Source organism: Chroicocephalus ridibundus, chromosome 7, assembly GCF_963924245.1.
Source record: "Chroicocephalus ridibundus chromosome 7, bChrRid1.1, whole genome shotgun sequence".
Classification (NCBI taxonomy): Eukaryota; Metazoa; Chordata; class Aves; order Charadriiformes; family Laridae; genus Chroicocephalus; species Chroicocephalus ridibundus.
In genome coordinates this window covers 52,399,098-52,412,448 of record NC_086290.1, presented here as the reverse complement: position 1 = coordinate 52,412,448, position 13,351 = coordinate 52,399,098, and the positions used below count along the sequence as shown (strand labels likewise).

The window sequence follows — 13,351 nt, the reverse complement described above, 5'->3', positions numbered from 1 at the left end:
ATTAAACAACGAGAAAGAGCAGCAGCACTGAGGAGACAAGGGTCAAAATAAATCAGAGAACTGGTCTGTATTTGAATTTTTTTTGGTTGAGAAAATTAAGGAAATGATGTAGCAACAAACACAAATGAAAAAATAATAAAATCATGGTCTACGCAACGTGATTTATCAGACCCACACAGACCCAAGTCTGCCTCCCCGAGTCGTCAAAACTGATTTCGGTTCATAAAACCAATGGCAGAACCTGGGCACAGTGAGACATTCAAGGAGGGTCCTTCAGCCAGAGTAGCTGCTCTCTATTAATAACTGAAATTGCAAACGCCACTCTGCTTTGAGTTCCATCTCCTCGAGGCAGTTAAGCTACTTCCAATTGCAGCCGTTTCTTACTGTCTGCTTGCATCGACGACCGATCAACTTCCCTAAATCAATCTTCATTATTTCAAGACTGTCCCAGATTCTTTCCTAGAAATAAGAACGTCTCTCTTCCAGAGACTATTTCAATAATTGCAACCTCATAAGCACGTCAAAAGATACCAAGAAATTTCTATTAACCATGGAGGTTTACACCCAGTGTTTGTAAACTATTCCAATGTTTCACTACTGGACACGGTATGTGCCACAACCTTGAACGGTCTGTATGAAATCGCGTCACGAAAACATTCACGCATTCCCTAGAAAAGCGTAAAATTGCATGTGTTCTGTGGCAGCCCGGCCTGGAATGTTTTTATCATTCCCTCTGTTTACCTATGCTGGCCGAAGTCAGCTCTAGCAGCGGTTTGAGAGTCAGAATAACAAAAGTCTGACAGCGTAAAAGATTAGAGAGGACTCTGGCCACCAGCCCACTGATGCTATCATTACGTTTATTTGTTCTAGGTTGAGATAATACTGTTTTCAGGGATTTTTTTTTTTCTGTTTACAATTTCAGATCAAAGAGAAAGGATCATCAGGTGACAGTCTAACTTTCATCTGCAAGTAAATGAGCTTCCTCAGTTCGGAACATGCTATACTTTTATTAAAATCCTTTCAAAATGTTCTTGGACAAAAATATGAGTGCAATAAGTGTTGACTTACAATGCATGAGCTGCAGGACAAGAAAATGTATCCTTAACCAAACTGGGCACCACATACACATGCACATTTTTTCTCTTTACAGCCGAATCGTGCAAGCATGGATTCTCCAACAGCTCCGGTGCGCTCTCTGCTCTGGTTAAATACAGCCAGCGCTTGCAATGAACCTTCACCACGTAACACAGTGCATCAAACATACCAGGTTTTCTTAAGTTGAAAAAAAAAAAAAAGAAAAAAATCTAAAGCATAAGTAGCACGTAAAGACTGAAAGATATTAATGCAATGTAACCAAAACAGTGATTTCTGTCTGTGTTTTCAGAAAAGTAGCTGTGAATGATGCGACCTTGGGACTTGGATCACTCAAACCAAGAAAGTATCTGAGCACTTCACATTCTTTCATGGCCGTTATCCTCACAACTCCCTTATGAGACAGAGGTCCGCTTCCCATCTTAAGGCATCTTCATCTGAGGCACCCAAACAAGGCAGTGGCTTCGTGAGGAACTGAGCGATCTTCACAGTCCCGACTCAAGGTTTTATTCAGCAGATAAGGCTTCTTCCTATATTTGCTGCTCAGCGTCAGCAAATACAACACAGATTTGCAATAACAACACTTTAAAACTCAGTAACACTGTTTCATTGTTCAAAGCGTGCAGAAAGAGAAAAGGAAAACCAAGTTATGAGGCCTAGCTGTGAGGAGTCAGGGAGAATACCACCGCTTACATTGAACACACCCTGAGCAGCAGCACAACCTGCTGTGAGCACCGCTCCAGCACAGGGGAAGCTGAGTTTGTGGAGGAACTTGTAACAGCCTCATCCCCTTCTCCTCCATCCAACAGAAACACTACAAATAGCGTTAAGTATAGCTATCGGGGTAGACTGTCACTGCAAACACAACGTTCCGTATTAAAATCAATTTTCATTTTTCCTTTTATAAAAATCAAAGCACAAACTCTATTTCATCCCATCCATTAATGATACGATTTCAGTGACACCGTCTGGATGGAGTGGCCAACTCATTGCAAATGCTTACACAAAATTCTGCTTTGGCCAAGGCCAAGAGCCTGATGTCCACCAAAGGAGACAAAACGCCTACACATCTCCTTCCAACCAGTCTCTCTGTATTTCAGAAATGGTCAGGAAAAGGTAGAAACGGTCTTTCAGACTGGAATTTCTCAACCCCAAAACAAACCAGAATTTGTCCAGAATTTTGAAAAATTAATGCAGGATGGAGCATATACTCTTCAGTTTTATTAAGCTGAAGTACCCATGTAGCCAATACATCTGACTCAGTAGAAAGACACAGGGGTGACTGAGCGACACTGCTTGATTGCAGTAAATCGATCAGAAAACACCATTATTAAATCACAACACTTGCTTCTTTTTCTTTAATATACATTAAGCATGCAACTTAATCCACTTAAGATGCTTCTGTATACGAATGACAGAAGGGACTACCTGCCACCTTCTCTTAGGAGACAGATGAGAAATACCAAGCTATTGGCCTGCCCTCCAACTAAAGACACGGAAAAACTGAGACCAGGAATTCCGCAGCCCCGCCAAAGGGGATAACTCCAGGGCTGATATTCTAAACTGGGTAAAATCGCAATTCAAACATTGTTATAACATCAGATATACCTGTCAATATTTGGAACACTAATATATTTGGTTCCCAAATTTCTGCTCTCAGAGCAAAACTGATATGCCATGTATTCCACAAAGTGTACATTGCAGATCCAACACTTCTTGGAAAAAATCCGTCTGACCGTGTACTCCATGTACAGTCAATTAGTGCATAAACAGTGATGCCGTACAGGGAACTTCTGTATGCCCAGCAGCTTAGACGCAGCCAGGAGACAAGTACACCACTTTTATAAACATTACCAATGTTCCAGTTTTTGTCCATGAACAGTATGTAAGAATTTGTAAGAAACACGCTAATGGATCGCAAAGCAAGAAAAGAAAAATCACGCATCAGACTGTGAAAGGGTATTTTGGGAAATGTGTGGTGAGGGTCTATCGGCCAGAATCTCACGTACAAAAGCAGATGACTTCAGTATGGACATTAAAATATCACATATAACAAGGGCATAATGATGATGTTTAAACAATTTATAATGGGTAGTAGCTAAACAAATTTTGACACTGATAATCACTCATGTCCATCAACACAAATTAGACCTTTTTATAGCTCCAGTACAGAAGGTGACCTTTAAGACCATTGGCCTTGATTCACAATTAGCTCTAAACCAGGGCGGGGGGAAAGAAAAAGGTCTGGTTGCAAATGTGTAAGTACTATTCTAACCAAGAAAGGAAGTACAAAGGCTTCCAGTGTGTGCCTCGGAATATCTGCATTGAGAATTTTAAATCAAACAGTCTCCAAAATTCTTGTCTGATGCTACTGATAAGATGAAGTTTACAGAACAGAAGAATACCAACACGTACTACCCTTCTCACGAAACAAGTACTGTTATTCCAAAAGAAAAACCATCCATCGTATTATGTAAATATTTTAAGTGATAGATGTGTATTGAGAATCACAGGTACCAATGCAATATTATGGCTGGATAGTTTAATTATCAAGGGAGTTGTGAAATCCAGCAATGCGCCTCAGACTGGTTAGAGTTTTCTCTATTTTATACCATTCCAAAAGCTATACTGTTCACATCCTAAATGAAAACTATGTGGCAAATTAGGGCAAAACTTTACTATGTTGATTCTGAGAATCAAATGCAATGCTTTCACAGAGATGCTAATACTACATCCCCAAAACCACCTATCAATAAAGGTTTACTCTCTAAAACATGTTGTGCTTGGTTCCCAATGTATGCCTTAAAAACAAATTTATCAGCTGTAAAAACCAGAACACCACCTTTGTTCCCAGTGACTGGAGTCCTATGCTCTGGTTTTCAATACTGATTATAGGAAATTTCCCATTTTTTGTATTAAAGTAGAACAAAAATAACTTTATAACTTTGAACACATTATAGTACATGCTCAAATAGATGCCAGAGTAGAGGTATGCACACAGATCTCAATGCCCTTTATATTAGTTATAAAAAGTACTTGTAAGTACTATATATATTATCCTATATGGACAGCTTTTCCTAATTTCCTCTCGCTTTCCAGATTGGTTATTCCTTCCTATAGTGAACCACTGTCTATAATAGCAATTACACTTTGCCAGAACGGTAGCAGCAAAGCTGTAGAGTATTTAAACATCCAGGAATTTCAATTCACACAGACTGGAACATTATCAACCACCACTACATTAAATAAAGCTTTCAGATTCTACTTGTTACAGAGGTAAGGCAAAAAAACCCCCAAACCTTAAGGGAAATGGCACAACCCATAGAAAAAATGGCTTTAAGGAACTATAATCACGATACCACAATAATCCAAGCTTCCAGTGGCAGGGGTGGAATCACAGTGCCCGAGGCTTCTCTCTGTCACACTGGTTTACATCTGCCAGCCTGTCACGAGTCTGTGCTTTCAGTGTGTAATTGCATCAGCAAGTGCAATACTCATTTCTTACCCCGTGGTGACATTTTTATTTATGTATTTAAAACAGGTTCTCCAACAGTTACTCAATGCTACAAAGGTGAGGCTCTCCTGATGCCTAAAAGCATTGCAGCGAAGGATTCGAGCATTATACACTGCGCTGCTTCTATCGCACCGATGCCAGAAGTGATCTCTCTCACTTCTTCCCACTTTACCAGTAAACCAGTTCACTGAGCATTTTTTAACATATAATTTTAGACTTTTTCACCTAATCTAGTCTTCCATTTTTAAGAGTGGGATTTTTAAACTGGGAAATTAAATCTGTATCGCTACAGTCTTCCCCCACTTTGCTGAAGCGTAGATAAAGCGTAGCTAGAAGTCCTTTCAACTCTTTAATTGTCTGTCTTTGGCTTTTACCACCAAAGTCAAGCAAACCCTGACAGTTGCTTCACAGGCACTAGACAAATGTTTAACATGTTACATGAGAAAAGGTTAAGTACAAACACAGCTAATAATCTGGGCTCTTTGGAGGTAGTGTCATATCTGAATAAATCTGACAGCACCTCATTGTAAAGGGCAAGAATTTATTATTGTCCAGGTTAAACGCTGTGCTCTTATCCTTTCTGTGGCTATAACATAAGAAAGGCTCTTTGTGTGCTGAAACAAACATTAAAGTGCCAACATACACAAAATGTATAAGGTGTCTGGGGATTATTCTTCAGCAAATAGTTTAACTTACTTTGGCTTCAGTCTCTCCCCTGTGAAGTGTATACAAATGATGGACGGCACTTTGTGATGATGACCAAGGATGTGTCAGTATTTGAAAAACATGGAAATCATGGCCTAATGTGTCAGTAGTGACCAGCAACATCCCTGGGTAAAAAAAAAGAAACAGAAAAAAGAAACACAAAAGCACAAGAGATTAATCACTGCAGAAGAAGAGGCTTATGAACGTCTACCTAAGAAAGCTAGCGTTGCTTACATTTCGTTTTCTGGAAACAAAAGAAAACAGTTGCAGAAAATGACTTAACTGAAAGGGATTCACTTCATAAAAACGAATCAGAACTGAACTGAAATCATATTAACAGCATTACTACTTTCCTATTACAATACAAATCTACAAAAGACAACAAAAAATATGGGAATATTCTAACTAAAGTTGAGAACTTGCGTGACCAATACGAAGCACTGAAGTGATGAACATTAGAGTGAAACCCCAAAATGCTCTTCAGTGTGAAAGAGCCAGTAAAAAAAAGATCGATGTGTCCATAATAATAATTTTTGGAAGAAGAAACATTATCAAAACCCAGCCAAAACAACCCATACCAGAAACAATCTTGAAGAAGCATCTTTCTTCTAAATGTATATGAAAGAAACTATCTGATTTATTGCTTGAAAGGCAGCAAATCGGAGTTGAGAGCTTTCAAGTGAAATATTAAATTAGGTACTAGCTTCATTGAAAACAGGTCCCTGATGGATGTACTGAAATGATTAAATTAGAAGATCAGCAGAATCCCAGTAACTTATATATCCTATTTACCTTTTTTCTCCCACTATATGTCAGTCCATGACCCAGTTTATAAACATTTACAAACATATTTGAAGCCCATTTGACATAAAAGTTTACATTTGTATACCAAAAAAGAACAACTTTTGTACAAATAAGAAAAGTATGGCATCGCAGCAGAATTTAGGACTACAGTAAACAAACTTCAGATTTATTTTTCTGTACACAAATGTCTGTATTACCATGCTTATTAATGAAATTTAGGAAGTTATCACCCAAAGTAATCCTCCAACATTTAATGAATGTCAAGTACAAGGCGATTTTAGCAGTTTAATAGCTACATTGAAGTGTCTTCTAAATAATTTTCAAGGTACCCATCTATTAAACAAAACCAGAAACTTCCACATAGCTCCGTTGTGTTGGTAAACATAAAGCATAATTGAAATCTGTCATCCTTCAGGAAGAGAACTGAGGTCTCCACATTTTACATGACACCTATTCAAAGGACAAATGATTATCTTATTTCTGTCATAAAAGAGTGTTCGCCTTCTCTGTTTATTTACGCACAGCTCTGCGATTCATCCTTCCATCTTCTGCCCACTGCCGCTAGACAAATATATACAGCACTAGTCTGAAAGCCCTCACACCTTACCATTAAAGTCCTAGCATATGCCACTTGTAAATTTTAGAATTAAATTGGGAAAAAAAAATAATCCTGTTGTGTACTGAGCAGAGGAGAAACACTCTCTTAGATTACGTTTAATTAATTTCTCTACTGAACCACCATTACAACATCACTCGATGCTATCCTGCATTTTTCCTCCTTGGCAATCCTGGAATCCCCCTTCCCTTGAGCTCCAATAGAAAAAATTCAGCAGCCAAAGCCTTGACCTTCACTCCCCAGTGCCGCCTCCTCATCCTCCGAGGCCAAAGCAGGTTTGTGCGTGGGTCTCAGCTGACGGGAGGAACGGCACCATCCTGATGCCTCCCAAGGGGATAATGCAGCATCCTCGCAGATTTTGCATCTGCACGAGCAGGCGCACGCCTCGGGTTCTCTTGACCATAACTCTTGGGAAATAAGCATCTCGTGAAAATAAGCAAATACTTTCAAGACTACGAGGCCCACCAGCAGCAAGGTACAAAACTGGAGACAAATCCAAATTGCACTTCGAGACAAAATTGCCTACAGGTTTCCTTCTCAGCTTGACCACTGATGTTGGTTGGGCTTGGCCGGAGCGCGAGGCCACCCACACTGCACACATCCATTTCCTCAAAATCACAAAAATGCAAAATCTTAACTCTGACCTCAGTGAGATTCCCTCCAGTAGACATACTTTTACTGTTACAGGCTGTTACTCCGATTGCGAGTGTTAGAAATGAAAAGAGAGTTTGTTATGGAGCTAAGAAATCCGTGAGTGCATTTGGGTATTATGTTTGGGCGGTAAGGCATGTGAGTTGAGGTTGGTCTGGATGTTAATGTTGGCTTAACTGGCAATTTCCTTGATTTGTAGTGACTGTGTTGATAGGAAATACAGCTAAAGTTGCTCAAGTGCAAGTCAGCCAAGTCTTTAGTGTGGGATTATGCACACAATTTGCATTAATTCTGTTCTGAAACATCACAAAATACACTTCCCTTCTAGTGAAGTGTGCGGTCCTCAGTAATATATAGCATTTCCAGTGGAGAAAGCTGGAAGCAAACGGGTTTGTGTGCTAGAATTAGGCTGCCGCTATTACTGGAGCGATGATACTCCAGATGATCTAATTCAAGACAGTAAGGATTTATTTTCTACATTCCCATGTTTGCCTCTCCTCACGCATTAGATAGCTTTATATAGAAGTTGAGTGTGGTTTTGGTCCTTTCGAGCTCTCTCTTTAGTCCAGATGGAAAGGACCTTTGGAGAAAGAGAAGCTGGAAGAGATGAATACATACGGCTTCTCTCAACAGTGAACAGACGGCCTCAGCAAACCGAGATTTTTTTTCTTCCCCCAAAGTGCTAGAAGTCTTTTATAAATACATACGCAGAGCTGAGTGCACCCAGAGATCTGAGCGCAGACATTCTTCATGTGTATCCCATCACATGGCACAGTGCAATGAAGATCGTAAAAAAAAAAAAAAAAAAACCAACACAAAAAACCAACCCAACAAAATCCCCCCACTTTAAACGAGCCAAAAATCTGTCTGGAAACTGGAGACAGAAAGCTGCGTAATAATCATGAGCCAGTGAAAACACAGGAATTACCATACTGCGTTGTCCATCAAACCTAGCTGTTGTTTAGCTAACCGGTATCTCCTTTCCAACATTGGCTAGAAACGCAGGTGTCTGCGGACGGTGCAATAAACCCCAGAGTATGCAGACGTGATATAATTTCACCCTTTCTCCTCACATTTTTTTTTTCCCAAATCTGTAATCTTGATTCCCCCGAGCAGGGCACGGCTGGAGAGCTCGCGTTGGGCCCAGGCACCAGGAGGTGTGTCACACCACGCCACGCAGCAGACGGGTGACCTGGTCGCTCGTTGGACGACACGCGCCGTCTCCCAACGAACGACGCCGTGAAACGCGCTCGCCCATCTGCAGCTCTGATCAGTTCCATATGACGTACATACTTCTTGGTTCCATATTAATCTGCGTTGCCTTCGGGGTTTTTGGGTTTCGCGGTTTTTTTGGTTTGGGTTTGTTGTTTTTTTTTCTGTTTTTGCTAACTTGAAGGAGTACAGAGGTGAAAGACAATACAGTTGTGGGTGGAAAGGAATTGGCTTAAAAATAGAAAGATGGGTGGTATCTGATTTGGCAATTTCACATGTCTAATCTAAACTCCTGCTGTCTGTCACTGTTTGGAATAAATGCATTTTATTAGATGAAAGCCAAGGGAAAACAGGCCCTTCGCTTATATTAGCAACTGTTTTTCAGTAAGTTAAAGCAGGACCTTTCATACCCACATTCGCATCTGAAGTACAAACATATACTTGCACAACTTGTATCAACACAGAGCTCCCAAGCACAGTACCACAGATGTGCAAGAACGTGTATTTATAAAACAGCATTTTGAAATATCTTACTTACTACTGCTATTCAAACAATAAATCACTGATGTTTTAGGACATTTGACTTGGGGTTTTGGTGTGGGATTTTCCAGCTCTCGTTACTTCGCGCTGAAGAATCACAGTTTTCAATTATTACAGCTCAGCCATTCCGTTTCTCTCTCCATCTCCCTGCAACAAAAGGCTGCTGCGACACCCCCGCAGGAATACCTAATCCCAGCAGAGAAACCTGAACTTGAATCCTGGTCCTTACCTCACTTTCACTTTCAAGCGCAGGAAACTTCAACTCCGCTTTCTAGAAGACCTCGTGACAGTTTTCCCCAAAAGTTGTTTAGACGGAAATAGGGGGTAAAGCTGTCATAAGCTCAGTCCAAAATGTTTTCTCTTACGACGTACTTTATGTATGAATAATCATAGATGAAAAGTGAATAATTCTCAAGGATTTCCTGCTTATTTTTCAAACTGGCATTAATCCCTGTTTAACAGATAACATCTGAAATCAATTGAAAAAGTCTTGCATACACAGAACCCGGTGGAAATTTATGTGTAAAGCAGATATTACTTTATACGTATCTCACTGCAAAAATTCTGATTTTGCTTCTCCATAATATGAGGGGCGCAGCTAGTTTAAATTAATGACTGTTTTACTGTGTGGTTTTTCAAATCCACAGAGATGATTAAAATCCAGTTTAAAAGGAACAGATCCCCTAGATGGAAAAAAAAGAAAAAACAGTAATCGCCAAAGCTTTGTTTTACCTGACAGATACATTTGCCCTAATTTACAGCTTCCTACTTTTCCTGCATTCTGTTTGGGAAACAATAAGCTTCTTTCCAGGATAGAAACGTTAAAAAATACAGTGAATATCTGCATAAAAGGAAAAACTAGTACAGATGCAGACTGTGGGTTAAGAGCTATTTATGCAGTATCAGAAGACTAAACCAGACTCTGGCCTGGCCATAAACTAAGCCCACGCCCTAAATGAGGTGCCAAGCCACAAAAAGCATTTGCGTCAACTGGGAATACAAGGAAAAGAAGGACTTCTAATTATAGGGCCTGGAAGCGGAAGCCCAGAGTGATTAGGAGTTTAGGCGCTGCTGTATGTTTATCTGGGAGCTTCCTCTCGCTCGCTCGCAGCCCGGCTTTGATAGATGAGGGTTGGCCGAAAGGGTGGGATTGAAGTTGCTGATGGTACACAGAGTTCTCCGCCATCCGAAGGAGACGGAGACGGAATACTAAGGCTTCTGTGGCCTTGTAGGAACATAACTCTTTTCAACCAGGCGTCAGCTGGTTAGCCCAAACGGCAAAATTAGAGGGCAGCAAATCTCGGTTGGGTACTTGCTATAAAATCTAGGAAACCTGAGCAGCCTAAGCATCTCCACCACATCCTATTTATAACACCTATCTAATTGCATAGTTGTTTATTATATGCATACAAATGAGGTACACACAATTTCACCTTGGGTTTGAGTTTCACGAATAACTCCACTTTAAATAATGCCATCTTTCAGAGTAACAGCAGGGTTTTTCCGCCTTCCAAAACAATGTCATTCTGTAATTACACACTGAAGAACTCAACACGTTCAAGCTGCGCTGGATTTGTTTTAAAAACACCGAGGGCACAAATGTTAGGCAAACAGGCACAGATCTGCATGAAGGAAGCACATATTCGTGGATATACTTAAATTAAGAATGCAACTCCTGCATTTCCCCGCATGCAGAGCCGTAGAGCCCCCTGTATAGCCATCGCACAAATACGCTGTTTACACAAACAGTGATGAAAAAAATATGAACCCTGATTTTGAGGTTTTTTTAAAACATGAGCATAGATACCATGCAGGGTGAATATTATGCCTTGCAGGTTTTTCAGGGAGCTGAGCAGCACGGCGCTGACTTGCAGTCGCCCCCGATTCGGCCCATCTGCCTTTCGCTCGGCATCCCCACCCTCGGCACGAGAACCGCACGGATTCCTGCTCCGCCGCGGCTCTCCCCCAAAAGCACTCGCCTGCGTGTCTTGTTAAGATGTGACAAAGTTTATATGGCCCATGGTTTTATGAAACACATGACCTGACCTATGAACAGTAGCTTTATTTATACTCGCTTAACTCCTCTCTGAGGCTGATGCTAGTCAAAATACAGCCAAATATTAGTGCTAGTAAGCCCGTCTATACTTCCAAGTGTAACATATACCCCGCGGTTACATTATTTGGTCTCAAAAAAAGCTTAACTAAATAAGGAAAATCTGATTTTAACAACAAAATTCACCAAAAAATAAACACAAGTACATAAAGATACCCAAAATATTTAAAAATAGATAACAAAAGAAACCCCAGCAAGTCAAAAGAAAGAGAACAATAATAAAAAATTATTTTGTGAATAAATAATTCCCTATGACTGTACTCTGGAAATCTCTATACACCGCAACACGCTAAGGACAATTATGTATTTAATCTGAATATTCAGAGCTTGGGGTGGATGTATGGAAACCGTCAGACATTTCCCATGTCCAACAGATGGCTCAACGGTACGCTTGATGTACTAAAAAACTATTCACCAGTTTCAAACATTAACTGGCTACAGCTGATGGCCCAATAAATACTAAAACTTTATCAGGATGGGTTTCTCCCTCCCGAAACTAGAGAACGCACACTGAGGGCAGCTGAGTAAGTGAGGGCAAAAGATCAAAGGGAACAGACTCCCTTTTCTTTTAACCCTCCTTGGAATTCCTCCAAACAGGATACAAATCCGTAGCCCCCACCGTTACATTAGCGTTTGGGGGTTTGTTAGCTGCAGAGATTGCAGTAAACATTTCTACTGCTGAAACACATTATCGTGGTTTTCGCTTTTCGTTGGAGTAACGCTAAAGTAAATGTTACAGGGAGAGGGTAAAATCCTGACCCCCCCGAAGTCTACAGAGCTTTTGCCACCAACGTCAAGACGGGAAATAAAGTTACCCTTTTTATACAGTTGTGTATCTTTAATTCGAAAGGAAGTTAACTCATTAACAATGCCTGCTGTGCTAAATGACTGCTTTGAGAGTAATTTTAGCGTATTTTAGAATTCGTTAGAAATCTATCATGTATCAAAACAGTCTATTCAGCAACAATGATACCAAACAAATCAACATTCACAAGTCTGTCCACGTGCTTCTTCAATATAGACAGCATTATATTAAAATTCACCTTATTTACCTGCAAATTTGACAAGTTTTAACAAAATGTAAAATTTCTATAAAAAGGTGACTAAAATTTCTACAAGAAGATGATCGCGAAAAAGTGACTAAAGAACCATCCTTCAGTAAAGTGTGAAATTTTCTGCAGTAGCACAGAAAGCAACCATGGATAATATTAGATTAGGACAACGGTTCATTTTTAATGTTTAAAAGAGACTGAGACCCTAATATTTCCTTTCTGTTAAAAGCAAGGAATAGGAAACTACAAAAATTACTGAAACTGTTAGAAAAATTACAGGAACAGAACATATTGAAAAAGATGGGAGATCTAAGGCCGTCCTCCTCAAGGCCACATATCAAAGCAAGACGTTTTTGTAATAATGAAAAAAGCTGAAAAACGGTACATAGATGGAAAATGACTATTTATATATGACACTTTTTTTGCAGCAAAATGTAGGTGACGAAGCACAATGATTGAATCGCGCTTCTCCAGCAGTACAATATCTTATCTGCATGAAGACATCAATTCGATAAGGACAGGGAAATGTTTCCTATCGTCTCCCCCCTCCTCAAATATAATATCTTCAAAATTGCAAACAGGCTTTATTCAAACCTGCTGGAACTTCTGCCACTAACAACTACTTCGTCCTGGCTTGGGGATACATTTCTTTGGAGAGAACAGGTTAAACACTTCAATTAGAAAAAATCTGAATCCAGAAGTTTTCAAAAAAGTTAAGTAGCGATGGATTGAAGCTATTGACAGTCGTATATTTCTGAAATTTAAAAATAGGAGAGCTTGTGCACTGCAAATCACCGGACTGCTCTCTTTTAAATACATTTCTTCCACCCAAACGGCACGACGCTGTACAGCACTGACTACAGGATTTCATATGCATTTCTCAGATTCAAGATCCCGTTCAGTGAGCTTCCAGGGTTAAACTCACAGAAAACAAGGAGTGATTTTATTTAAGACTGCTTTTAAACAATACTTTTATTTAAATCGTAGCTATCTGAAATGTAGTAATTGTTTAACAGAGAATTCAAATGACCAAGAATTTCCTAAATTTTCAG

At 39.9% G+C, this 13,351-nt stretch overlaps 1 protein-coding gene across 13 annotated transcripts in view; it reads right to left on the bottom strand.

The window, feature by feature from the left end:
* Positions 1 to 13,351, bottom strand: part of BCAS3 (BCAS3 microtubule associated cell migration factor) — a 364,497-nt gene that overhangs the window by 253,150 nt on the left and 97,996 nt on the right. For all 13 annotated transcript variants that reach the window (XM_063342644.1, XM_063342645.1, XM_063342646.1 and 10 more), the window contains one exon: positions 5,303 to 5,436. In XM_063342644.1, the coding sequence (XP_063198714.1) occupies positions 5,303 to 5,436 (134 nt within the window). The remainder of the gene's footprint in view (positions 1 to 5,302; positions 5,437 to 13,351) is intronic.